General features: G+C 31.7%; 2 protein-coding genes across 2 annotated transcripts; both read left to right on the top strand.

The window, feature by feature from the left end:
• Window positions 1–9,015: 9,015 nt before the first annotated feature.
• Window positions 9,016–11,808, top strand: LOC131596686 (uncharacterized). The gene is made up of 3 exons (XM_058869414.1): window positions 9,016–9,245; window positions 10,080–10,446; window positions 10,528–11,808. The coding sequence occupies exons 1-3, from the start codon at window positions 9,171–9,173 to the stop codon at window positions 11,535–11,537; spliced, it is 1,452 nt and encodes a 483-aa protein (XP_058725397.1). The 5' UTR covers window positions 9,016–9,170; the 3' UTR covers window positions 11,538–11,808.
• A 4,678-nt stretch (window positions 11,809–16,486) lies between these two features.
• Window positions 16,487–25,122, top strand: LOC131596685 (vacuolar protein sorting-associated protein 35B-like). Its single transcript, XM_058869413.1, has 22 exons — window positions 16,487–16,814; window positions 16,903–16,999; window positions 17,112–17,235; window positions 17,686–17,874; window positions 18,114–18,201; window positions 18,400–18,456; window positions 18,548–18,637; window positions 18,739–18,861; window positions 19,273–19,347; window positions 19,412–19,471; window positions 20,102–20,218; window positions 20,338–20,577; window positions 20,650–20,715; window positions 20,924–21,013; window positions 21,103–21,192; window positions 21,655–21,744; window positions 21,970–22,038; window positions 23,221–23,301; window positions 23,392–23,499; window positions 24,201–24,304; window positions 24,560–24,673; window positions 24,750–25,122. The coding sequence occupies exons 1-22, from the start codon at window positions 16,722–16,724 to the stop codon at window positions 24,958–24,960; spliced, it is 2,376 nt and encodes a 791-aa protein (XP_058725396.1). The 5' UTR covers window positions 16,487–16,721; the 3' UTR covers window positions 24,961–25,122.
• Window positions 25,123–26,546: the final 1,424 nt, after the last annotated feature.

Here is a 26,546-nt window from a genome sequence, read left to right as displayed (position 1 = left end):
GTGTCTTTAGACCGGTTATAGTGACTTGCGAGAGAGACTTCAGTTGTCAGTATAGAAATTAAATGCGAATAATAACTATTGCAGAAATTTAAGTTGTTAATTTCATACATATTTTAAGTTATGATATTGGATCAATGGGGGTGTGTGTGGTTTTAAATTATATTAACTAGTCTGAAACTCAAGACACTAACAAGTAAAAATTGAAATAGTTCCACACCCTTTTTCAATTCTACAAGTAACTTAAGCTTTACGACGGGCTCAAATGAATTTTATCAAGTGTTTATCCTTGGATACCCATTCTATTACACCAAGTTGTTGCTTAACCCATGCTTTTAGCCCAAAAAGATTTTGTATGAAGGGGCATGTTAAAGATTTTGTAAAAAGAAAATCATTTTTGGGACTTTACCTAGTTTACTTTAACTTCTGGATTGAATAAAACAAGAGAAAAATATTGCAAGGAGTCTACCTTATTCCATAGTATGTCTTTCTTAACTCAAAAGAAAAACCAAACTTCCAAAATAAAAGGATCTTGTCTAGTGAGTAAATGTAAACAACATTCCAAGTATCTGAAGATTTGAGAATAATAGGTATGAAACATATGCCAATTTGTTAACATAAAAAGCTTTTACGTGTTTCACAATGATATTTGAATGATGACAGAACTACAAAAATAGTATGACATTAGAAAGCTCAAAATTATGTAGATCACTACATTTTGTTTTTTCTACATGGATCATTTTTATTCCCCTTGTTAAAATATATTTTTCACATTTACTGGTATGTAAAATTCTCATAAGAATGCTTAAAAGGTCATAAATCATAAAAGTTTAAATCAATACAGTTTGTATTTAATTTGACAAATGCTGCTCTTATTTTTAGTACTATAAATCATATACAAGTATGCCTAATCACTTTATTTTATTGCGATATATGAAACCAATGAATTGATGTCAGCCACATTATCCTAGTCAGGGGACTTGAGCTCAAACCTTGGAAACCAATGTTAGATGAAATTCTGGCCATATAGTAATAGATATATCACATGACACTTTAATCCTCACACTGCTAATTAAGCTACAGAGAAAAGACAAAGACATGTCAAGAGTAAATAAAATTCCGTAAGAAAAATGAAATTCAAGTGTATGCCCCAAGAATATAAGCTAAAGAGAATTGGAGCATACCATGTGAAGAAAAGAGGCTAATGAAGGATCCATAGAATTATAGGCTGCGTATTTTGGAAATACATATTGCACTGATTGCCATAGAGAACTTCAAAAAGTCGTAGATGAAGTCGTAGCAGATGTTGATGGTGATGCCGACGGAGACGGAGCCGCAATTGTTGAAGAAGATGAAGCCAATGCCGGAGCTGGATCAGCCGTTAGAAAACAACTCTTCTCCAATAATAAGTAATAAGAGTAAGTTAGAAATATTTTTAATTTCAGCTAATACTAATACTTGCAGTATGTCAGCAAACATTAGTGTTGCCTCCTAAAGTTGAGCTCCCACCAATACAACTCATCGCCTCATAGTTGAAGAAAAATTATTCTATTCGAACATATAAAGTGTTTGATAATATCTAAAACATGTTCAACCTCACTAAGATGAACCCACGCGTAGCAAAACTCCCTCCCACTTTCTGACACAAAGTAATTAAAACACAGTGTACAAAAAACCAGGAAGTGAGATTGAGGGTTACAATATTTTTAAAATTTTAGGGGGTTTACTTCTAGATGTAATTAGAGGTGAAACAGTTAGCGAAAATGTTAATAATAATAATGATGTTCGTGAGAGGCTGAATAAGAGGAAGAAGGAATCGATGAACGTCTATTTGGTAGAAGAATCACCTTGTGATATAATGTTGTTGACAGAAGACGGAGTTTTCAACCAGAGCCCGAAAAAGCCACGGATAAACAATCCCAACATTGTCTTTCAAATCTAATTTTGTTGAAAACGAAAGGGAGAAGAGTAGGGGTGGCAAAACGGGTCGGGGCCCGCCGGGCCGCCTGCGCACCCGCCAAAATTTGGCGGGTTGGGTTGAGATTTTATGTTCGCCGCTCGCCAAAGCCCGCCCCGCCAAAATCCGCCGCCCGACATACGCGCCCTGCCAAAGCCCGTCGCTCGCCAAAACCCGCTCCTCCTCCAAAACTCACTTTTTTTTAGTTAATTCTAGTAATTCCAATTCTTGATGGTTTATTTTATACATTTAGTTATAAATATATGTAATATTTTTTAGAGTAAATTTGTTAAAAAAATACTTTTATAAAAAATTGTTTTAAAAAAATAAGTGAAAAGTTTAATTAAAAGGTAAAAAAACATATTAATCTATTAAAAAAATATAAATAAAAATAGGCGGGTAAGCCCGTCGTCCGCTAACCCGCCATCTTGGCGGGGCGGACATGATTTTGATGCCCATTTTATTTGGCGGGCACGCCCGACCCGCTTGTTTTTTGGCGGGGCGGGCGGTCCGTTTTCCCACCCCTAGAGAAGAGGATCATGGAAGACACTATTATTGGTTAAATTTGTAGTTGTGGATGGTTGAGTTGTGAGCAGCTGAAGGTACGTCAAGTTGTGCTAGGGAAATTCGTGAGGCTTAGGGAAAACTAAAATTAAATAATTGGATCTGACAAGAAAAAATGCAAAAAAAAATAAAATTAAAATTGTTTTGTAGAGGGGACAACGGTAGGTTCACCGTCGTGACCTTTGATGCGTTTTAGAGGGTGGCGACGGGTGGTTCACCATTGTGAATTTGATAAGTTGGTCCAGCTTCAAAAGTTGATTAGCATGTGTTAAAATGTTCTGCGACGGTTGTTATACCGTCGTGACCTATACTTCAAGACGGTGATAGTGACCGTCGTAGACTTCAATTTAGGACGGTTTATTGATAATTGTCGCAATTTTTTATTAATTTTTTAAAAATGTAAGGACGGTTGGTGTTAGCCGTCGTAACAATTGTCTCTATATGTGAATTACGACAGTTATCAAGTAACTGTCGTAATTTTTATGTCGTAAAACCTTAATTTTCTTGTAGTGCCATGGATACAAAGGGTGGTTACACGTTCCCTTTGTATAACTTACCCCCGAACTCAAAATCTTTCAAAGGTCTTTCATGTTCTTTTTGCATTTTCAATTGGATAAAATAAAAGTCGGTGGCGACTCTTGCTATCCGCAACATTTCAAAAAGTCAGTTCTCCCATTACAAAGTTAAGACTCATTTGGTAAAACATTGAATAAAATTCATTGAGACCTTTCTAATGCACGATATTAATAGTCATTGAGACCTTTCTTATAGAAACATATTTTAGCAACCATACTATCTTTCATGTATACATCAATATTAATAATAAGTGGCTGTAGAAAAAAAACAGAAAAAGAAAAAGTTTTTCTATCGAACTTAATTTCGCATAATCTATATTGGTATGTGAATCAAACTAAGATAAATTTGAATATGATTTATGCTATCTTCTAAGTTATACAATTGTCATCTCAAAAAATACTTTTTTTTGTCTATATAGTTTTTAATTTGTGTAAATTATCAAAATAATTTAGTTAATTGGAATCAAATATTTATAAACTGGAGTAAATTGCAAATACTTATATAAATGAGAAAAATATTATTGTTGATACAATTATATTTATAAACGGGAAAAGGTTGAAAATATTTTTATAATGGGGATAAAGTCTATTGTCGATACAATTATATTTATCATAAACGGGAATAAGTAACACATATTTTTATAAACGATTTTCTTTTTACCATTAATACAATTGATTTTATAAACTGAAATAAGTTTCAAATATTTTTATAAACAGGAAAAGTCTATGGTTGATATAATTGTTTTTATAAACGGGAATAGACCCGCATGTAGATGTGAACGTATAAATGAGATATCAGCTGTAGACAGTTCATTTTACGAATTTGCTTATAAAATCAAATTGAATCAATAACTTCACACACAAAAAGACGACAATATTACATAGCAACAACAACCATTTTCTCACTCCATTTTTTATGTAAGATGAAATACCCTTCAAATGTGTTGTATTCTCTAACTTAATCTTTTTTCTTAATTTTATAAGCAATTCAGTTTCTGTGTCATTTACTCTTTTGTTTATACCTACAAAGAAATGTAAAAAACATATTTAAGCATAATTTAAAGAGTGAGAATACGATGATTTTCAAATATATCTCTAAGAAGTTATTATAAATAATTAATTTAATTTTTAATTATTATCATTGTATATTATTACTATCAAGCATACTAAATTTTATATAAATTTAAATTTATTATTATTACTTACGTATTTTTAAAATTTTATTATATTTTCATTTAAAACTATTCAATGAAATATCAAATAATTTAAATTTTATAAATTTATAAAATTTTATAAATATTGTAGAGTTAAACTTCTATCATGAAATTCTCCTAGACAAACAAGATAGAGAAAATATTTATTTAGAACTGAAATTTCAAGATAACATGAAGTGTAGATATTTATTTAGAACTAAAATTTAACACGGAGCTGTGATATATTGAAAGTTTGTAAAAAAATGGAAATATGTTATAATAAGAAGGATTCCAAACTAATAATTGACGGGAAGCTGTTATAAATTTTAGATTTGGAAAAATTGACTAATATCTAAAAAGTAATGTTATTTGAATTGGAAAAATGATTTTATTCAAATATGTAGTTTTAAAATTAACTCATCTCAATTCAACTGAGTTTCGTTAACTCATCTGGATTCACGGGTAGATGTAAACATATCTATGAGATACCAGCGACAGACTGTTCATTTTAATGTTCATCTTTTAAATATTTCTCTTGCTGTTGTTTTATATAATTGAAGTTAGTGAATCGGTTATACGATCTTGCTGTTGTTTTAAATAATTGAAGTTAGAGAATCGATTGTACGATTTACTATAAGTACGAATCAATGCTTAAAAGTTGACGCATATTATTAGCTTATATTTGTAACTTTGTCAATGTTAAACAATTGAAAAATGAATTCAAACTTTAAAAATAATAGTTTGGTAAATATGTCATGTGAATCCAGATGGGAACCGTATCGCACGAGTTTGTTACTAGTATTTATAATAAACAGAGGACAAAATAGAAAAGAAAACAGGCTACACCAAAACATAATTTTCCCTTTATATATTGGTATAGATTTAAAAACGAGTCTTCTTTTGCTTCACTCGATACTTCAATATTAGCGATTTTCAATAGGACAAACATCAAACAAATATATTTCAAATATATTTCAGTGTGACAGTAAACGCGACCTAGTTTTAAATATGTAGAATATGGATGTAACTAGAAAAATATGTCATATTAAACTATTGTTACAAATGTCATATTAAATTATTGTAATTTATAACCGAATACAAGTATATAATTACTAGTATAGGGCACAAACACTTGATTTTGTCTCCTTTTTTTAATAAAAAAATATGTGATCTCCGCAGTTGGAAAAATTAGGCTTGAATTTTTTAACAAAATTATGTTATTTTAAAAAATTATAATTACTATATTTCAAGGAATTTTTTTTTTAAATACAATTCTTCAAGTGTGATTTATATATATTTTAAATTAAAATATGATAAGTGTATAAATTCTTCTTATACATGGAATAAGATCAAATGACAGTAAGGTGTCAAAATTTAATTTGACATCAAATCTCATCCGTTAAAATAACTGATCAAACGATGATACTAAATGAAATAAAAAAAATTATATATAGCCTATTTTTCTCCTAAAAATAGACTATTTATATGATCATTTGATCGAATACTATTAATGGGTAAGATTTGGTGTCAAATTAAACTTTGACTCCTTGAGTCATTTGATCTTATCCATATATATATATATATATATATATATATATATATATATATATATATATATATATTCCTTAAATGATATTTAAGTACATTTATCATATTTTAATTGAAAAAAAGTATAAACCACACTTAAAAAATTGTATTTAAGTTCTCTTCGATTTTAAATTCAAACTCTATCATGATTAATTAGATTTGATGATCAATTAAGAATGATTTAGGCGATTTAATTTAAAATTTTAGTTAAGATTTGATTCAATTTAAAATTAAAATCAAATTAATTTTTTTAATTATATTTAATAAATTTAATTGAAATACTCTGACGATGTAATTTTTTTTACACTATCACTAAATCATATTCGTTAAATTAATTTAATACATATAAAGTATCACCCGTTGTAATGTACTGACCGTATAATATATTTTACACTGACAGTGCATTACAATAATACTCATATTTAATATAATATTTAATATAATATATATAATCGAAAACAAACAAGTTTAAATAAAAGATAAAATAAATTTAAGAGAAAATATAATAATGTTTATATTACTATTTTTTATATACTATTGTGAATATGGACGAATGCAATTGATCTTCCTTAATAAAATATTAATAAAAAATGATTTAAGATGTAAAACTTTATTTTTATTTTAAAAAGTTAAGTTATTTAATCAAAAAAGGTACATCCAATACATTTATATGAATAAATAAAGAAAAAATTTTATAAATAAAATAACTTGACAAAACAATAAAATTAATTTAAAAATCTAGACAAAAGTTCATTGTTTTTTATAAAAAAATAAAAAAGAAATCAACATTCTAGTTACCGAAAATTGATCCAAAAAAAATACTAGTAACCAAAAATGTATACTTATTACTTATAATAAAAATAAAATATTTATTTTAATTTGAGTCTTTTTCTTAACATAATTTTATAACCTATAATAACAATAACAATACTAATATATTTTTACAAACTCACAAAATTATAAATTTAAATAATTTTTTAATTGAGTTTTTAAAATATAAAAAAATTGTACGCATATTTTAATTATTATTTTTAAAGTAAGATGTTTTAATTTATTTGTAATTTATATTTAAAAAATTTGAGAATATAAATGAGGATAAAATGGTAATAGGAAAATAGGAAAAATAAAGTGATTTTTTAATAGTTCCTTAGAGCATCTCTAATAGTATAATTCATATTTTGATTATTTTATAAGTCCTACCATGCTATATCATTTTGAAGGAACTCATATCATTTTGAAGGAACTCATTTAATTTTATTTTTAATGGAGTAACTCTAAAAAATATATATTGGATCTCACAATTTTACTTCACATAATAATATTTTATTTTATTTATTCAACTTTAACTCACAAAGTATTAACTTGTCATACCTCAAGGAATCGTAATGTCACTTGCCATAACTTTTCAATGCCAAGTGGAGGACTAGTTCAAAATAACTCTCATTGTATTGGAGGTGCTCTTAGACCATCTTAATGATAGTTTCTTCTATTGAGTTCACCACATTTATCCTTAATTTAATAATTAAATATTTAAAAAATTTGCCATGTCATAATAAAGTTGCATTGCAATGCAACAACTAAACGATTGTAGTACCCAATCAAATCAAGTTATGAGGTAAAGTTGTGGGATCCATATCAAATTATTATTAAAGTTAAAATTAAATAAATTCTTTTAATATGATGTGGCTTAGTGGATCCCATAAAAACTCAAATGTAAGTTGCACCATTGGAGATGCTCGGACGCTGAGAGTCATTTACTGACTTTGACTATAAATACAAACCCTTACACTTAATTTGGTTACTGTTAAAGTCATTATAATAGTAGTTTTTTCAAAATCATCAAAATATATAACCGAGTCTTTCTTTGCATCACCAAATACTTTAATATTTGGGGTTTTTAATTGGACAAATCTCAAACAAATACTATATTTTAGTGTGCTGGTAAAGGAAAACCACAAAAATGTCATATATTAGATTAGTGTAATTTTTAACCCATTACAAATATATAAGTACTAAAATACTCTATGAGCACAAACATGTGGATTTGTCAATTTTATTATTAAAAAAATAATTGACCTTCCAGTTGAGAAAAATTAGGCTTGAATTTTGAACAAAATTCTATTATTTTAAAAAAAAAATCCTTACTATCTTTTAAACTCAAATTGTATCATGATTAACTAGATTTGCTGGTCAATTAAAACTAATTTAAAATATTTGATTTGATGTAAAATTTAAGGAGTTGGACAAATTTTAAATTAAAATCAAATCAATGTTTTAATTATATTTAATATAATAAAATTGGAAACAAACGAGTTTAAATAAAAGATAAAATTAAATTTAAAGAAAAAAACATAATAATACTTATATTTTACTATCTTTCTTATATACTATTGTTAATATGGAATCAAGACATCTGATTTTTCATAATAAAATATTGATAAAAATAGTCAAAATTGTAAAACTTTATTCTTATTTTAAAAGATTAAATTATTTAATTAAAATTTGTATCCCTTACATTATTTAAATAAATCTAAAAAATATATTAGAAATAAAATAATTTAACTAAACAATAAAATTAAATTTAAAAATCTTTATAAAAGTTCAACGTTTTCATAACAAAAAGAAAACTATCATTCTAAATCATTGATTTTATACTAGTTACCAAATAAATTGTATATATAGTTACAACAAAAATATAAATGAATTTATTTGGAATATAAAATAAGTTTCACAATATATCAGTGAATCTCAACCATTGATTTGTTAAAATTATTTAATTTTTATTTTGTTTTTTATTAAAATAATCTATTTAAATGATAATGATGAATCTCAATATAAATATAGAAATAAAATATTTATGCCTTTCAAAAAAAAGAAATAAAATATTTATTTTTATTTGATAGTCTTTCTTAAAATATTATTTTTCGGCTATAAGAAGAAAATTAATATTTTCTTACAAATTTTAAATTCGAATCATTTTTTAATGAAGATTTTAAAATATAAAATCTACATCTTAAATAAAAAAGATTTGAGAATATATATGAGGGTAATATGGTAATAGCAGAAAAGGAGAAATACGCGTAATTGATGCTGAGAGTCGGTTAGTTTGGCTATAAATACAACGCTTTACCCTAGCTTTTTCTCATTTGTCATATGCCATTCAGATCTTAGGGTTTTCTCTCTCTATCTCTCTGCTCTGCCCCCTTTTATCGCCGCCACAGATCTATCTTAGGGTTTTCTTGCTTCTTCTTGAAATCAATCAGATTCTTCAATCGAAGACACACTCTTTCATCGAACATGTCTCGATGCTTCTCTTTCCCACCTCCGGGGTATTTGAGGAATACCGATACCTTGATCGAAGAATCGATTAAGGTTGGTTGAGCCTGTTTCGATTTTGCGTTTGTGCTCAACTTCTTGGTGTGATTTTCATTCTTTGTTTTTGTTTTATGATGATGTAATAACATGATTGATCGGTAGGGTTTTCTTGATTTCTGATAATGATTGATGGTCGTGATTAGTATTAATAAATCTCATCAAGAATGTTTAAAATTGGGTTTCGATTCGTTACAACGATCTTCGATTCTTGAACCGAAACTTGTGAATTTCTATTGAATAGATCTGGATTATATTAATTAGGGTTTTCTTTTGTAGTTTGTAAAATGGGATTTTCAATAAAATTAGGGTTTTCTGTCGTAATTTGTTAATTGGGTTTTCAATAAAAATATAATGCATAAGATAACACATTAGGGTTTGATAAACCCATGCAGTTCTTTTAAAATGATCTCTTGGTGGGGGTTTCTGACGTTTGTAATTTTAATTTTAATTAAAATGAAATAAATTTTCTAACAACAAAATAAAGTAAATTTTCTCAAATCTTGAACCAAAATTATTGCTAGGCGTGTGTTTTTATGTTAGGGTGTAGGTCATTTTGGATTTATGTGACTGATTAAGCTCGATTTGAGTATATGACATCGGTAGTGTTAGTCTTATGTAGGTAGTAATTCTTGACATGGATAGTCATTGTTTTTATGTAGGTAGTTCTTGATCTTCTGTTACAATATTGTGGCATGATACTTAAGAGATTTGATTACTTGATTTTTTTCGCTATCTGGTCTTGAAGCAAGATTGAAATGCTTGCATTTACAATGTTTGCTTCTTTAGTATTCCCTATCCTCTATTTGAAAATCTTGTTATGGTGCTTTAAAGATCCAATTGGATACGGAGAAGCCCAATAAGGACAGGACGGAGAAAAAGGACAAGAAGGATAGGAATGAGACTAAGGAGGAGAGGAAGTTGAGGAAGGAGAAGAAGAGGGAGAGGAAGGAGAAAAGGAAAAGGGAGAAAGAAGAAACTAAAAAGGACTCAAAGCTCAAGCTTGCAGATGAAGTAAAGAAACCAAAAGACAATGGGAAGTTGCAAAAGGGTCAATATTATGAAAATGAACATGTTGAGAAGAGTGATATTACAGAGGAACTTGACAAGCCCGTCTCTTCTCCTCAAGAGCCTTCCTCATCTGACAGCTCTCAAAGCAGCAAGAGGAAGAGGGACACCTTGTTATCTAGTAAAGATCATGGTGAGATAGCTTTAAGATTGGTACATTACATTGTTCAACTTATGTTGAAAAATATCTAATGTGTATTTTTATGTGAAACAGGAACTGGCATTAGAATTCGACTTCCATTGAGGAAACATACAGAACCTGAAGAAGTTAAGCAAGTGTTTCAATTGGGTTCATCTTCAAGAAGTGTTGGAATTTCAGATTCAATTACTCAGGAAACAAGAAGAGTTCAACGGCCACTGCAGGGTGTCACAAAAGTTGAGAACACAAATCAACTCCCTGTAAATTCTGCGTCTTGCAGACTACCATTGAAGAAAGTTGAGACCCCAAATGAGCTAGCTGGAATTTCTGCTCCCCAAGTTAGCAGGCCACTACTGAAAAAAGTTGAAACTCATTCTTCCTCCCAAGTTTGCAGACCACCTCAGAAAAAAGTTGAAACTCATTCTTCCTCCCAAGTTTGTAGACCAACACAGAAAAAAGTTGAAACCCTCCTCTCTGGAAATTCTGCTTCCCAAGTTTGCAGACCACCATTAAAAAAAGTTGAAACCCTTCTCCCTGGAAATTCTGCCCCCAAGGTTTGCAGACCACCATTGAGGAAAGATGAGACCCCAAGTCAGTTCAATGCAAGTTCTGCTTCCAAAGTTTGCAGGCCACCATTGAGGAAAGATGAGACCCCTTGTCAGCTCAATGTAAGTTCTGCTTCCAAAGTTTGCAGACCACCATTGAGTAAAGATGAGACCCTTAATCAGCTCAATGTAAATTCTGCTTCCAATGTTTGCAAAGCATTGAGTAATTCGGTTCCTGTTGATGCTCCTTCCAAGCCATTGAAGAATTTGGTTCCTGTTGATGCTCCAACAGCAAATGAAACAGTTGACAAAGAAAGTCGAAGGATGGAATCTTTATATAACTCCTTACTCAACATTCCGCCGATAAAGTATGATTGTTTTGATTCAGTTGATGAAGATTGGTTATTTAGAACAGAGTCTGTCTCGAAGAAACAGAAGATTGATGATGCCATCCAGTGTTCAAAATCCGTATGGCCTCCTAGGGCTCAATATATGCCTGAGATTGAAATGTATGCTTTGCCATACACAGTTCCATTTTGATTCATATGGAATTTTTTTTGTAGGCCGTAGAGTTAGCTTTTTTAGAAGCCAGTGTTCTGCAATATTGAAAGAACTCTGCATTATTTTTTCTGAACAGAAAAACATCTATATAGATCATTGTGGCACAGAATGAGATACACATATTATTTTGTCAACATGATTGATTATTGATGTACGTTTTACTACTATACCTGATCCCAGCAGTGGAATTGGGAGAATGTCTTGTACATAATGTGAAAAAATACAAACTTTTTATTCATTTATTATTTCACTGATGTGGTCTGTGTCAGTTCATTGATTATGTGATAACGAAAACTGGTTATGAAAGTATGTATAGGTTGGTTCTGTCTAAAGTGAATTGAGTTGAGTTGTGAATTGATTGAAAGAGAATTGAATTGCATGAAAAGTAATTTGTGCATGCCTTTGAATAAATTGGTTGAAGAAGAACAATACACATCAAATTTAATTTTATAATAATTTCTAGAATCACTTTTTGTCTAATATTTGAGATTGGAAGTACACGTAAACTTACTCATCACTAAGTGCTAAACTTACTGATCCCTTGTTCCACCAAATAGGAGTGTCATATAATTCGGCTCATTTTCAAATAAATTATTTCATCCTCTCTATTTTCTAACAACTCTAAATTAAATTAGATAAGTTTATCCAGTATATTCAACATAGTAAATTTTTATAACATGTTCAATTTTCAAACAACTTTATGTTAAAGTAAATAAATTTATACAATATATCAATATTCAGTAAATTGGTATAACATATTTAAAATGATGATAGTTTATCATCAAACACAAATACATGCATCTTGAAATTAAATAAATTTATACATTATATTTAAAATAATGATAATTTGAATATGTAATACTACCATTTTAAAAATAAGTTTTATAAAATTAAAAATACATTAAAATAAAATCTTAATGCATTTTATAAGATGAAAAAATAGAGATAAAAAGAGATAGAAAATTATTCAATAAAATATGAAACATAAAGACGACAATCAGAGGTTAGTAAAGTAATGGTGATGAATGGAACAACATAATGAATGATATAGAGATGGTCAACGGTGAAACTTAGAATTTGTGATAGGCGACAAATCTTAACTTATTGTTTATTGTAATTTGTGAAGGGAAGATGTGAAGTGAAATGAACTAACATGTGTGTTACCAGGGTAAATAGAGAAGTAGTTGATAATTGTAAAAAATGATTTATGAAAAATTCTTTATCTTCTCTACTTCAAGAAGATTCTGAAGTTAGGCAAAAAAATCCTCTTCATACATCACAACAACGACCTCCCGAGGAGTGCGTGAATCCCAGAAGTTAGAATAGTCGACATCTTGAGAAGAGAAGTGGTCGACCCAGAAGTGGCACCCCTGGACAACCGAGTTCGTTTAACTAAATATTCCTCTAAGAGGGGATTTGATCCAGGTCCCGCTCCCTTTTTGTATTAGTAGGAAGGGACCGATCTCAGTCCTTAGCAATCACAGCAGCATCCCTGAAAGAAGGCTGGTTAGGGCCAAGGGTGGTCAAGGAAACCCTAACAATGACAAGTATGCTAGGAATGATAGGAGGATGAGTGACGACCCGAGTCAAATGAGCGACATTAACACCTTGAGCCTCCCCGCTCTTTAGCAATAACTTAGACCTTCCTTAGAAAATTCATTTTAGAATCCATTTTATTTGCAAATATCAAACACCCATATAAAAAAATTACAAGAGGATGACTCCACCCACACTAAAAATCTTTCCTCTCCAGACTACTAGGCGCACCATGATAATGTGAGTATCAATGCCACGTTTCCTCTATTGATAAGGCTTAACCTTAATAGGCCCAGATCCCTCCTCATTGCCGAGACTCTAGTAAAAAGTCTCAAGATCTTTGTTCATCATTACTTTGTCAAAAGTGGGAGAATCTAATTGAACGACATATGTATAAGGTTCACGATTGAAATGGTCTCAAATTCAATATTTTTTGGAACCTATCCGTGAAAGAATGAGAATATCCTATATGAACTCGACATAACATGAAGTGGGATCCCGGAGTACAGGGCTTCACCAACACGAAGCGCCCTAGGAAATCGTCCTACTCAGAAAGGACTAAACAGGGGAAATTTTTGGCGTATCACGATAAGCCCTTGATCCCGGACATTATACCTAGAGGTGTGTATTATGACGAAAAAATGGAAGAACAGTCGACAAGAGGGTTGCCAAGACCGATACTTGGCCTAAAATTTGAGCGCCTTTACAATAGCTCAAGCACCAGGATGAAGCTGCGTGGGAGCAGCCTTCAAAAACTTCAACAACTCAACTTTAAACTTGGATAAGGGCAACCGTAGGTTCATCTGGGTGAACAAACATTCATAGAAAGGAATGAAGCACTCCTCTAAACAACAACATATCCCTTTTCCTGATTTATAGGGAGAACAAACTAGTTAGAATGGAGATCAACTTCGTTATTAGTCGTAGTCACGATCGCTGGATCACTTGAAATAGAAAAGGTTCCCAATGTTTTGGAGTCCACCCAACTATATTTGTTTACATTAGCTAGCTCCACCAGTGTGACTTTTTTCATAGGTATCTCATCAACCCAAAATTTTTTGAAGGGCTTCAGCCAACCAACACCTTTCATTTTAGCTCCACTTTCTAGATGATCCTTAATCTCAGCATCACTCGAATCCCGACCATAAATAGAGCGCTAAGTCTTGATGAAATTTTAGGCTTCTTCCTTATATATAGGTACTGAGTTCAAAACCCAGCAGCAGTTTGGAATATAAATAACATTTCATCACGATTACAATAGATAACCGTTGTGGAAAGTACCCAAAGTTTATTATATATTATGTAAATTGCTTGTTTTTTCATGCACATCACTAAAGAAATACAACCATTCAAATTGATGAAAAAGTATATAATCTGAAAATTAAACTATTCTTAAAAAACACCTTAAACAAATACAACTTAATTTTCAAATCATAAGTTTCTATGTCAATTTAAGTGAATATATTTTTAGTGAAGGGTTAGTGGAAAAAAAATCTACGTACAATGTAATAAAATCAACTTGGTCTTCTGTCAATCTTCATAAAAATTTAAAGAACAAAATATTGCTAAGTCATAAGATAGTCTCTTTCTTGTGACTTAACAATGTTTCATTCTTTTACTGAGAACATTAATCAACAACAATAACATACATCAACATTTATCAATAACAGAAGAATAACATACCACAACATCAAAAAATATACCTTTTATAAGCAACGCACATCATACACAACAATATTACAACAACACAAGAAATAATAAAATGTTTCAAGAACACACCTTTTGTTGAAAATAATCGTGGAACTGGAATCAATGATGAAGTTCATCTAGTTTATAATGCTATGAAAAAGAAATACAAGGTGAACAAAGTTTATATAATAGCTTCATACTTCTTGTATTGTTTTTCATAGCAACATAAACCATATGTACCATAACAAAAGTATGCGTTTTGTTAGGATGATTTTCTTCATTTACTTTCCCTATAAGTCAAAATAAATAAATTAATAAACACCATGACATTAACAGTATTACATGGAATATTCACCAAATGAAAAAAACGAGAAACCATTTTAACAAGAAACATAAACGAAATCGAAACATAAATAATGAACGAACCTGAAGGTAGCGATTCGAGAAGACGAATCTGAAAGTTGCAATATGTGTGATGAGTGACATGAATGTTAGGGTTTTCTTTAGAGATAGAAGAGTGAAATGTGAGGATTTTCTTTTGAGAGAAACATTTGTTATGTACTGAGTGGGAGATACTTTCGCTTATATAATAAAAAATATCACTTTTCATCACGGTTGACAAGATGAACCGTGATGAAATGATTGGACTTTACACCACGGTTGACTAAATTAACCGTGGTAATATACAAGGATATTGCCTTTTTGTGACGATAAAATGAGATAAGGTTAAATGTTATAAAATACTAAAAGTTATGAAATAAGCTCAAGTCAAGAAGGGTACCTAGAAGGAGTGGAGTCTGACGAAGAAAGTGAAGGTTAAATGTGGAATGGAAAAATTTGTAATGGGAAAGTCAAAAGCTCAAAGAAATGCTCTTGATAAGGGAAAAAATTACTCTTGTAAATGGAAACTGACTCTAAGAAATGACGGAAGCTCTCTCAAAAGTCAAGAGGCCTTTGTATAGAGGATAACGATCAATTGACTAGATCAACGAGGAAAATGAAGTTACAAATCAACCATCATATTTCACTGAGGGAATGCAAACAAACTCGAGTGCACTCGGATGCCCTAGGGAAAAACGACATGCCCTAACCTGCAGGCCTAAAGCCATGCTTTTGAAAAAACCGAAGAGACGTTTCAATGATGAGAAAACATTTGATGCGCTTGTTCCTCATTAATTTTGTAACTGCTCTACAAACTTTCTGCTTCTCACTAAGGTCAGACGTGGTAGCTAAGGACCAACCACAACTTTGAAAGATTTTTCGGCTAGTATACATCCGTCAAGCCTTGGGGATAATTGTTCTGGGCCGGCGAAAGATCCAATGCGATGGCCCAATCATGCATATCAACATACATAGGATTTAATATACACTTTATGATCTCTATTTTTTCACTACACTCATCTTAGACTTTGTAACCGACTTGCATGTTGTAGTGCTAACTTTGTAAGTCAACCCCACACTACTATATCGAAAATCAATATCACCGCTTTCAGAATCCTACATCAACAATCAACACCGATTATAGTTCTAATACAAAACATTACCCCTCACAAGAATATTTTTTTATTAGAAATTTATAATTTTACGTGATATTTTTTAAAACTTTAATAAAATTTAATCCCTATCTTCAAACAATTTTTTTTATATGAATTTCTTAAAAATATCTTAAAGAAAAATGTCTCATTGATGAATGCACTTAGAGTAGTTTTACTTTCACCAAAAACAAGTTAATCACTTTTGTCGCTAGTTGGCGTGTCACGTTGTTGGGTGGTGGCCTTCGTTTTTACCACTTCATTCACCCACCCACGGCCCACCCGTGATTCAAACGGCGTCACGTCAACGATCTTCTCCATACATTCAATTCAACTGTTCATGCTTTGAAACCCTAACCTCTTCTCGTGGCGTCTTCTCCGACCGATCTCACCAATTCCATCAGAAATGATTGCAAAAGACATCCACGACGAAGAGAAATGGCTCGCCGAAGGGATCGCCGCTATTCAACATAACGCATACTTCATGCATCGCGCTCTGGTACTTCTTCTAGTTATAGCTATTGTTACTTACTTTCATTTCTTCCATGAATTGAATTGAATTGAATTGAATCGAATTGCATTTTCAGGATGATAACAATCTCAGAGATTCACTCAAATACTCAGCGATGATGCTTTCTGAACTTCGAACTTCTAGGCTTTCACCTCATAAATATTATGAACTGTGTATAATTCTTCTTCGCTTATTCATTTACTACATTTTGCTCTCTCTCTTGATTAGGTTTGATTCAATTGTTGTTCATATGTATTTTGTGTTTTTATTTTTGTTTTGCTTAAGATATGAGAGCCTTCGATGAGCTACGGAGGTTGGAGATTTTCTTTAAAGACGAAAGTAGACACGGAGTTTCAGTAGTTGATCTGTATGAGCTTGTTCAACATGCAGGGAATATATTACCGAGACTGTAAGTAGTTTTTTCTCAATCAACATTCATTTTTGATACTTTTAAACATTGGTTGTGCTTCTTAATTGAAATTGAATAGTCATGCCATTTAACTATAGTCTTGCGGTTATTTCTGATTGGCTTAGATGAAAAGGATGCTCGATTGTGTGATCTACAACCCAATTTGAGTAGGGTTAGAGAGAGGAGCTAGAACTAAAAGAAATGAAATTGATAATATTATTCATTGTTTATAATTGTGAGACCATACACTGCTTATACAAGTTGACACACATACAGAGTAAGATCGCTACATCAACCACCCTATAGTCGTGCTACTAAATAAACTAATATAATATGCCTAAAGGATCCTTCTAGAGTAAACTTGTCGAGTCATTATTATTTTTGGTTTAAAAGACCCTATCATTGTGTTTCTGAATGAATGTGATGCTATTGCTGTTAATTTACTATCAGGTATCTTCTTTGCACGGTAGGATCCGTTTACCTCAGATGTAAGGATACTCCTGTGAGGGACGTTCTTAAAGACCTGGTGGAAATGTGTCGCAGTGTTCAGCATCCGATTCGTGGTCTGTTTTTGAGGAGTTACCTTTCTCAAGTTAGTAGAGACAAGTTGCCTGATATTGGTTCTGAATACGAAGAAGGGTGAGACCATTTTTACTTGGTTGTAATGCATCAGTAGTTTTTGAATATATCGTGTTAGTCTATATTTCTAATTTACTTATACAGTTGTTGAAATAATAACATTTGATTTAGAATACTTCCCCTCCTACATCATACATGTAACTATGTCTTAAGTTTCAATTTTGAATGTGGAAAATTTTATATTTTGGCAAGCAAGAATTAAATGAATGAGTACTGAGTATGGATGCTTTTGCCTGCAGGGACTATGGCAGTGTGAAGGATGCAGTTGAATTTGTTCTAGAGAATTTTTCAGAAATGAACAAGCTCTGGGTTCGATTACAACATCAGGTTCTTTGAGCTTCTTTCACTCTTATCTTGTCTTACAAGATGCATAGCACCACAGTACTTGCATGCCATAGCCATAGAGGTAAAAATAAATCATGAAAACATGATTTCTGGCCATGCAGGTGTTATGGTGCTTGTGAATCATGCTTAATCTTTGGTGCTCCTGAGCTCAGGACTTCAATTGGGCTTTCTGGTCTGCAGGGACCTGGTCGGATAAAAGAAAAGAAGGATAAAGAAAGGAACGAGCTTCGCGATCTTGTAATACAAAAATATGACACTATCCCCTTATGAAGCCGTGTGCTATACCTTTGTACAGATAAGTTACACATTTTTCTTGTCTCATTATTAGGTAGGGAAAAATCTCCACGTTCTGAGTCAGATAGATGGCGTGGACCTTGAGATGTACAAAGAAACCGTCCTTCCAAGTGTTCTTGAGCAGGTCTATTAAAGTATTTTTTCTCCTCAAAAAGTACATCTTTACCTCTTATTGTTAACCTTAATTTTACAATGGCTCTCAACGGTCTAAGTTTGCTTGAGCAGGTTGTTAACTGTAAAGATGAGCTTGCCCAATTTTATCTTATGGAGTGCATAATTCAGGTTTTTCCAGATGAATACCACTTGCAGACACTTGAGACACTCTTAGGTGCTTGCCCTCAATTGCAGGTGAGCAAAATGCTTATATTGGAAATAAATGACCCTTTATGTGTTTGTAATTCGAAAAGACATTCTAGCGGTGACCGGTCAACCTTGTGTGCGAGGAGTGAAAACTTTGTTGCTGTTTGTAATCTTAATGGAGGAAATTTCTTTTATCACGTCTATTTATCCGAAAATTTAAAATTCTCAATCCTAAACAATCCTCGTTTATTTTTTATTTCTTTAATGTGCTCCACCAGTGGTGGGTTTCCTTGCATGATAAAAGAATTTCACTGGATTCAGTGGTCATTCACGCGACATTCCTTTAGAATATGTATGTGGGGATAAGTGAAGAGGGAAGGCAGTGCAATGTTCTTTTTTTCTTTCTTTCTTAATGTTGAAACATTTGCTCTGCTCTGACTTTCTGAATTGTATTTGCAGCCCACAGTTGACATCAAAACAGTGTTAGCTCAGTTAATGGACAGGTTGTCAAATTATGCTGCCTCAAGTTCTGAAGTAAGTCTTGTGCACCTTTGTCATAAGTTAAGCTCCAATAGTTTATTGATATAATTTGTCTCAGGTATTGCCCGAATTTTTGCAAGTGGAAGCATTCACCAAATTAAGTACTGCAATAAGCAAGGTAAGCTGCATTTTCTTGTGTTTAAAACTTTTACACAAACTTGCTCTGTGAGAACTAAGAGAAAGATATCCTGATATAGCTACAAACTTTCTCCAATGGATTTTTTCCCCTTCTGTGATTAATGTTTTGCAGCAATTCCTTTGAACCAAAAGATAAAATGGTACCTCTAGAATTCATGAAGCATGGTTTCTGTACTAATATTTCTTTTTTCTTGTTTCAAAGTTCTTCCTCTGTTCTTTTTTAACTGCCACATTTGTTGGAAAAAATTGTTCCTATTTAGTTGTCGTTCAAAATTCATTATTTATTGCTGAGAGAGAAATCAATGAGATGAGACAATATAGTTAAGGGTATTGTAAGAAAAACAAATAATTCCATTATAAGTTGCAATTTATTGACTGTCCTGGTATGTATAAATCATCTTTAAACAACAACTTAAAAGGAATGGCGTCACATTATAGTCCTTTGATTTTAATAGGACTAGACCATTTCCCACTTGGACCAACCCACCAAATAAAAGAGAAAAGTTGGAGAGAAAAGAACAGTGTCTTTTCTTTGTGCATGCTAATTATGCTTTTTATTATGTGGGCTGTGGATTTGTAAGCCAAGACCGGAACCTGCATTTGACTGCAGGTGATAGAAGCACAGGTTGACATGCCTATTGTGGGTGCAATAGCTTTACATGTATCTCTTCTTACATTTACTCTCCGTGTTCATCCAGACCGACTTGATTATGTGGATCTAGTACTGGTATGTTATTTTTCAAACATCACTGACAGCATCTTCTTGATCTGCTATTTTCATATGATATTGTGTGAATAGGATTTTCAATTTGTAGCTAAGCTGCCTCTTTTATGAAATTAATGCAGGGATCATGTGTCAAGAAGCTGTCTGGAAAACCAAAGCTTGATGACAATAGAGCAACAAAGCAAGTTGTTGCACTTTTAAGCGCCCCACTTGATAAATACAATGATGTTGTGACTGCACTGACACTTTCTAATTATCCTCATGTAATGGATCATCTTGATAATGTGACAAATAAAGTCATGGCTCTGGTTATCATCCAAAGCATTATGAAGAATAACACTTACATATCCACTGCCGATAAGGTACATTACCTTGCTGTTGGTTAATCATATATATTTTATCTCTATATAACAATATTCTACGTGCTTTTGTAGGTTGAAGTTTTATTTGAATTAATAAAAGGGCTTATAACGGATTTGGATGGAACTTCTAAAGACGAGGTATGCCTGATACTATCGTTGTTTTTTATCTTTGGCTTGTAAGGTACAATTTCTATACGTGTAACCTGTACATTTTCAAATGTATCTTGAAAATTCTTTATTTGACCAAACCAAACTTCTTAAATATATATCTGTGTATTTCTTGAACAAGCATGTTATTTGCTCAACCTCAACCCAATTTTAATACTTTTTCTAATCTTACCCATAGATCGATGAGGAAGATTTTAGCGAGGAACAAAATTCTGTTGCTCGCCTCATAAACATGCTTCATAATAATGACCCTGAGGAAATGTTCAAGGTAATAACAAGTTTATTAAGAGTCTTATTGAGTTCTTAGGTGTTTCTCTATCAACTCCTACACCTAACTTGTGACCCACTTTACTTCAGATAATATGTACGGTAAAGAAACATATTATGAGTGGAGGACCGAAGCGCCTACCTTTCACTATTCCTTCTCTTATATTTTCTGCACTTAAGGTATCTTTCTTCCTTTTTTATACTATACTTTCGATGTCTTCATTGTTTATTATATTTAGCATGCTTCTTAAGCAGAACTCTACATTGTGAATCATTTGGATAGGGCTGCCAGCTCTGCCAGGTCCATATTCCATAATAAATACATCAATCTATTATAGATGATTTTTTTAATCAGCCCCTTAAGTTAAGCTTGTGAAAGCATTTTGTACACATTTGCAAAATGTTGTACAATGGCAATGAGCCAATGACTTCAACTTTAGAGCCTCAAGGTTTTATATTTATGATTAAATGGTCAAATCTCAAATAACCTTGTGGTGACTTTTATTGTGACAAATAATATGTCATCATATTAATTATTACATAAATTGTACGCCTCCCTATCTAAGTGGATTCACATATTATGTGTAAAGTATTCAGCTATTTCTGTCTTGTTTTTCCATTTTGAATCATGCTTTACTGCAGTTGATCAGGCAATTGCAAGGCCAAGATGGAGACATAACAGGAGAAGAAGAACCTGCAACACCCAGAAAAATATTTCAGATTTTAAATGAGGTGAATTAAAAATGTACTTTGATCTTCAAGAGTAATTTAGTTTCGCTTCACAAGTCCATACTTACAACTTTAAAACATTCTTCATTGAACTATCTTGAAACGTTTATTTTTATCAAATTTTTCGGCATACTGTGTAGTACACTAAGTCATATCTGATATATGTTTTTTGCGCCATATATCATCGTCATCATCGTGTGATGGAATAATAACAGTATTTTGATGCAGACCATTGAAGTTCTATCTTCTGTATCATCGCCTGAACTGGCCCTGAGATTGTATCTGCACTGTGCTGAGGTATGCTCGAACTTGCAAACTTAAATGGTCAAATTTCTTTCGCTTTCCCTTCACTCTCAAACAATCATCACAGTGCAAATAAAATGGGACTACATATTAAGTTAGGGCTTGAAAACTGATTCTTTGTGTTTGCCACCCAAAACATATTTTATGGGCATACTTTTCTCCCCCATGAGATTGAGGCCTTAGCTCTTTAGTATGAGTAGAGAAATAATTTTTATGGTTTTTCGCACTTTGCTATTAATGCTGGGAAAAGAGCATGCAACCGCTTAAAATTTTGTGCCCTTTGCAAATTAATAAACCCACCGTTAGAAGAAAATGGTGAGGAATATTAAAAGTACCCACTCAAAATGGACAGCAAAATAACTGAATGTGCGGACAAGTGGTAACTGGGATTGGGAAGTATGATGGTGTAATCATGGAAAATGGTACGAGGCTGGTAGTTATGAAGGGAGTGAAAGGGAACACATGGAAGCATGTAATATTTTGGAAAAGGCTTGGGCAAGCATTACGCTTGAGAAAGGAGTTTATCTACTGATAGTTCCATATTTTCATATATTTTCTAATACAGATATCTGGACTCTCAAATATGCAACTTGAACTTTCACTTGTCTCCAAATTTAAACTTCTAATATCGTTATAACTGATAAGTATCTAAGCACTTCCAGAACCCTCCCCTTAAAAGCTAGTTATCAAGGACCCTTTTCTCCTAGAAACCTGAGGATCAATACAAAGATTAAAAAGAATGAATAATAAGAACAGACAAACTCCTGGATTTTCGATAGATCCAGACTCCCAATTCTAAACTCAATAATTTCCTCCATCTCCTTCTCAAGCCATATTCTATATATAGTTCACATGCCTAGTTTATTTCTTCTCACTAAGCACAACAAACCAAGTCTTTTTACTTACCTCTCAATTCACTACTAACCTATCATATTGTTGCAATAAACTCTTCTGTTAACTGTAGTAGGGGTTATGGGTTAACTGGGACGAGGGAAAAGTTCAAGATGCCTATTTGCGACAGGCACAATGTTTATGCTCTTCCCACAATCACACTACTATTAACTTTATTGTTTTCACGACATTATTATGGTTTCTTTATCCCAATTAAGATAAAGTCAGTCATTTTGCACCATTGTTTTAGTGACTTACTAAATACCTATTTTCTTTGATTATCAGGCTGCTAATGATTGTGACCTTGAGCCCGTTGCTTATGAATTTTTCACTCAGGCATTTGTATTATATGAAGAAGAAATTTCGGTACTTGCTAACAAGGACATCCTTTTACGTTTTAATGTTTTTCTTTGTAACCAAGGTGGCCTTTTCTAATCTCCATTTATAATGATTTAGGACTCTAAAGCCCAGGTAACTGCAATACATTTAATTATTGGGACTCTCCAGAGAATGAACATCTTTGGCGTTGAGAACAGGGATACATTAACACACAAGGCCACAGGGGTATGTTACTGATTACTTTTTTTCCTTTCTCTCCCCTCTTTCTATAAAGGTGTGTTTGGTTGTGAGATGATAATGAGAAGAGAGAAAGAGTGTGTGAATAGAAACAAATGTGAGAAATATAGGTTATTGATGTTTTGATTGGAATAAAAGAAATGAGAGGAATAGAAGAGAGATAAATGTTTTTATCTCTTTCTCTGCATTTGGTTGAATAGAGAACAAGAAGAGAAATGCTATTATTTTTTAAAAAGGATAAATGTCCTTCACTTTTATTATTTTATTCGACTTCACATGAATAATAACCTTCACTCTTATTATTTTATTCAACTTCACATGAATAGTAACACGTTTTTAAAAAATGCAAAACCCAATGTTTTTTTCCCAAAGTAAACCACCATTTGGGGTGGGGGGTGTCAAGCATTTTTTATGGGGAAGGGAACATTAGGGCATTATTCAAATTCTCCTCTTTCAAACTGAGCTTGTCAGAATAATAATAAATGACTATATTGAAATGTTACACCTCCCGTAACCCATTCCCTTCACTAATCTGTCATGCATGTGGATAAAAAATTCATTATAAATTAAAGTTGTATGATGAATTTTCTCAGGATCACAGCCGTTAGACAAATGGTTTGTGGCTGATGTTATTCAGCTTTTTAATGTATCAATGCCACAACCTTATATGACATTCTATCCTTTTGCAGTATTCAGCAAAGCTTTTGAAGAAACCTGATCAGTGTCGAGCTGTTTATGCATGCTCACATCTCTTTTGGGTTGATGATCAAGATGGTATTAAGGATGGAGAAAGGTATGATATTAAATACTCAAGTTGGTTTCATTGGGATGATTTGATTGATTTCATGCATTGATTCCTATCGTGTTTTTTGAAATGATTATGTCCTATACTCAATATAGCAGTGGGGTTCATGAAGCATTATTGTATTATTTATCAAATGTAATGTCACTGCACGTCTGCACCATTGATGCAGGGGCTTATGAGTTGCAACTTTTCTTGTCTTGTGGTTTTTCTTTTGGAGATGGGTTGTTGACAGTTTGATTACAGGGTGCTGCTTTGCCTCAAGCGTGCTTTGAGGATTGCAAATGCTGCTCAGCAAATGGCCAATGTAGCCAGGGGTAGCAGCGGCCCAGTTACGCTTTTTGTTGAAATACTGAACAAGTCAGTCACCTTCAGCTATTAACTGTTTGGTGTACTATTTTCATGGCTTTTTTATTGACGGATAGTTATGTTCCAGGTACATATACTATTTTGAGAAAGGAAATCCACAGATTACTAGTGCTACTATTCAGGGGCTTATAGAATTAATCAAGACTGAGATGCAGAGCGACTCTGCATCGGTTCTTCCAGTTTCAGATGCTTTCTTTGCTAGCACCCTGAGGTACATTCAATTTCAAAAACAGAAGGGCGGTATACTGGGTGAAAAGTATGATTCTATCAAGGTCTAAGTCTCCACTAGTGCTTTTAGATGATGCTCAAATGTATAATTATGCGGAATACCGATCATGTATTTAATCAGTGTTCATCTTCATCCCAACAACAAAAAAAGGTTTATCAATGTTCATCACTTATGCATTAAAATTGCATTGTCATCAAGGTCATTTCTACAACACAGTTTGCATATGCACTTTAATGTTTGCAGTGGCAACAGGGCCATTTTGCAGCACAATTGACATTTGCAGTTTAATTGAATGTTTGCAGTTCACTCGGCAAAGATTGGTTCCACTAATAATATGCCAGGTTCATTTAATTAAAAAAAAGGTTTAAATAATCATTGAAGATATGGTTAATCTACTATCTATCTATTATTAAGAAATTGACCAAACTGTCAAAATTACCCTTCTCACTAAAAAACATTACACTACAAATTGGACAAAATAGTAACTAACAAAATCACCCAACCACTTTTCTATTGTCCAATGAAAATCAACTTTATTGCCAAGTGTCATTGCATGTTTATGATTCAACTTTTTCTCCCAAACACACATCTTCTCTCTCTTCAAATTTCAAATTTCTTTTACATTTCATTTTCCCACACTTTCTTACTTTCATTTTAATTTTTCTTAATTTATTTATTATCACAAAAAATATTATAATCTATTTTTAAATTTTAATCTTACTAAAAATTTCAAATTTCTTTCGCATTTCATTTTCCATACTTTCTTACTTTCATTTTAATTTTTCTACATTTATCTATTATCACAAAAAATATTAATAATTGATAATTTAAATATTATCCCAAAAAATATTTAATTATTTCATGGGTCACTATCAACTCAATATTTAATTTTTTTAATTGATCATTACACATTTTCTCTATCTTAATTAAAATTTCAAATTTCTCTCATTTTTTTCACACTTTCTTACTTTCATTTTAATTTTTTCTCTATTTATTTATTATCTCACGGGTCACTATCAACATAATGTCTATTTTATTTTAATCAATCATTGTCTTTATTTGAGAGATAATATCTTTATTTTTGTTTTTTTCTCCATCTCACGATTTTTTATTATTATTCAATACAATTAAATTTCCATGATTATTGTTTATTTTACATTTGTTTTTAAATATATTTTATATCGCATCAAATAATTTTTTTATTTCACGGGTCATTATCAACATAATAGCTATTTTATTTTAATCAACAATTACTATTAATTGAGAGATAATTTTTATTTTTAAATGTTAATATTTCATTTTTATTATCTCCATCTTATAGTATTTTTTTTATATGATTATTTAATATAATTGAATTTATATGATCATTTTTCATTTATAATTAAACCATTCAGTATTAATTTATACGTATTTAATAAAATTTTATTCAATATTAAATAAATTTACCCGTGCGGAAGCACGGGTATCTTACTAATATTCAATTTGTCATTTGCCATTTGGGGGCGAATTAGAAAGAAGTTTCTATAAAAGACACATTTCACATGTCATAATAACTTCTTTTTTTTTTTTTACTTTCACATGTTGGATTTTTAAATTTTTTTTTTTAAAAATCATGTGACATTTAATTGATATAAC

The sequence above is a fragment of the Vicia villosa genome, linkage group LG4 (genome assembly GCF_029867415.1).
Source record: "Vicia villosa cultivar HV-30 ecotype Madison, WI linkage group LG4, Vvil1.0, whole genome shotgun sequence".
Taxonomy (NCBI): domain Eukaryota; kingdom Viridiplantae; phylum Streptophyta; class Magnoliopsida; order Fabales; family Fabaceae; genus Vicia; species Vicia villosa.
This window is presented reverse-complemented; position numbering and strand designations above follow the sequence as displayed.

Coding starts and splice junctions, on each gene's coding strand:
- LOC131596685 (XM_058869413.1), top strand. CDS start 16,722: ATGATTGCAAAAGACATCCACGACGAAGAGAAATGGCTCGCCGAAGGG. Junction 17,875..18,113: donor GGTTCTGAATACGAAGAAGG/GTGAGACCATTT, acceptor TTTTGCCTGCAG/GGACTATGGCAGTGTGAAGG. Junction 19,348..19,411: donor ATGCTGCCTCAAGTTCTGAA/GTAAGTCTTGTG, acceptor AATTTGTCTCAG/GTATTGCCCGAATTTTTGCA.
- LOC131596686 (XM_058869414.1), top strand. CDS start 9,171: ATGTCTCGATGCTTCTCTTTCCCACCTCCGGGGTATTTGAGGAATACC. Junction 9,246..10,079: donor TGATCGAAGAATCGATTAAG/GTTGGTTGAGCC, acceptor GGTGCTTTAAAG/ATCCAATTGGATACGGAGAA. Junction 10,447..10,527: donor GTTATCTAGTAAAGATCATG/GTGAGATAGCTT, acceptor TATGTGAAACAG/GAACTGGCATTAGAATTCGA.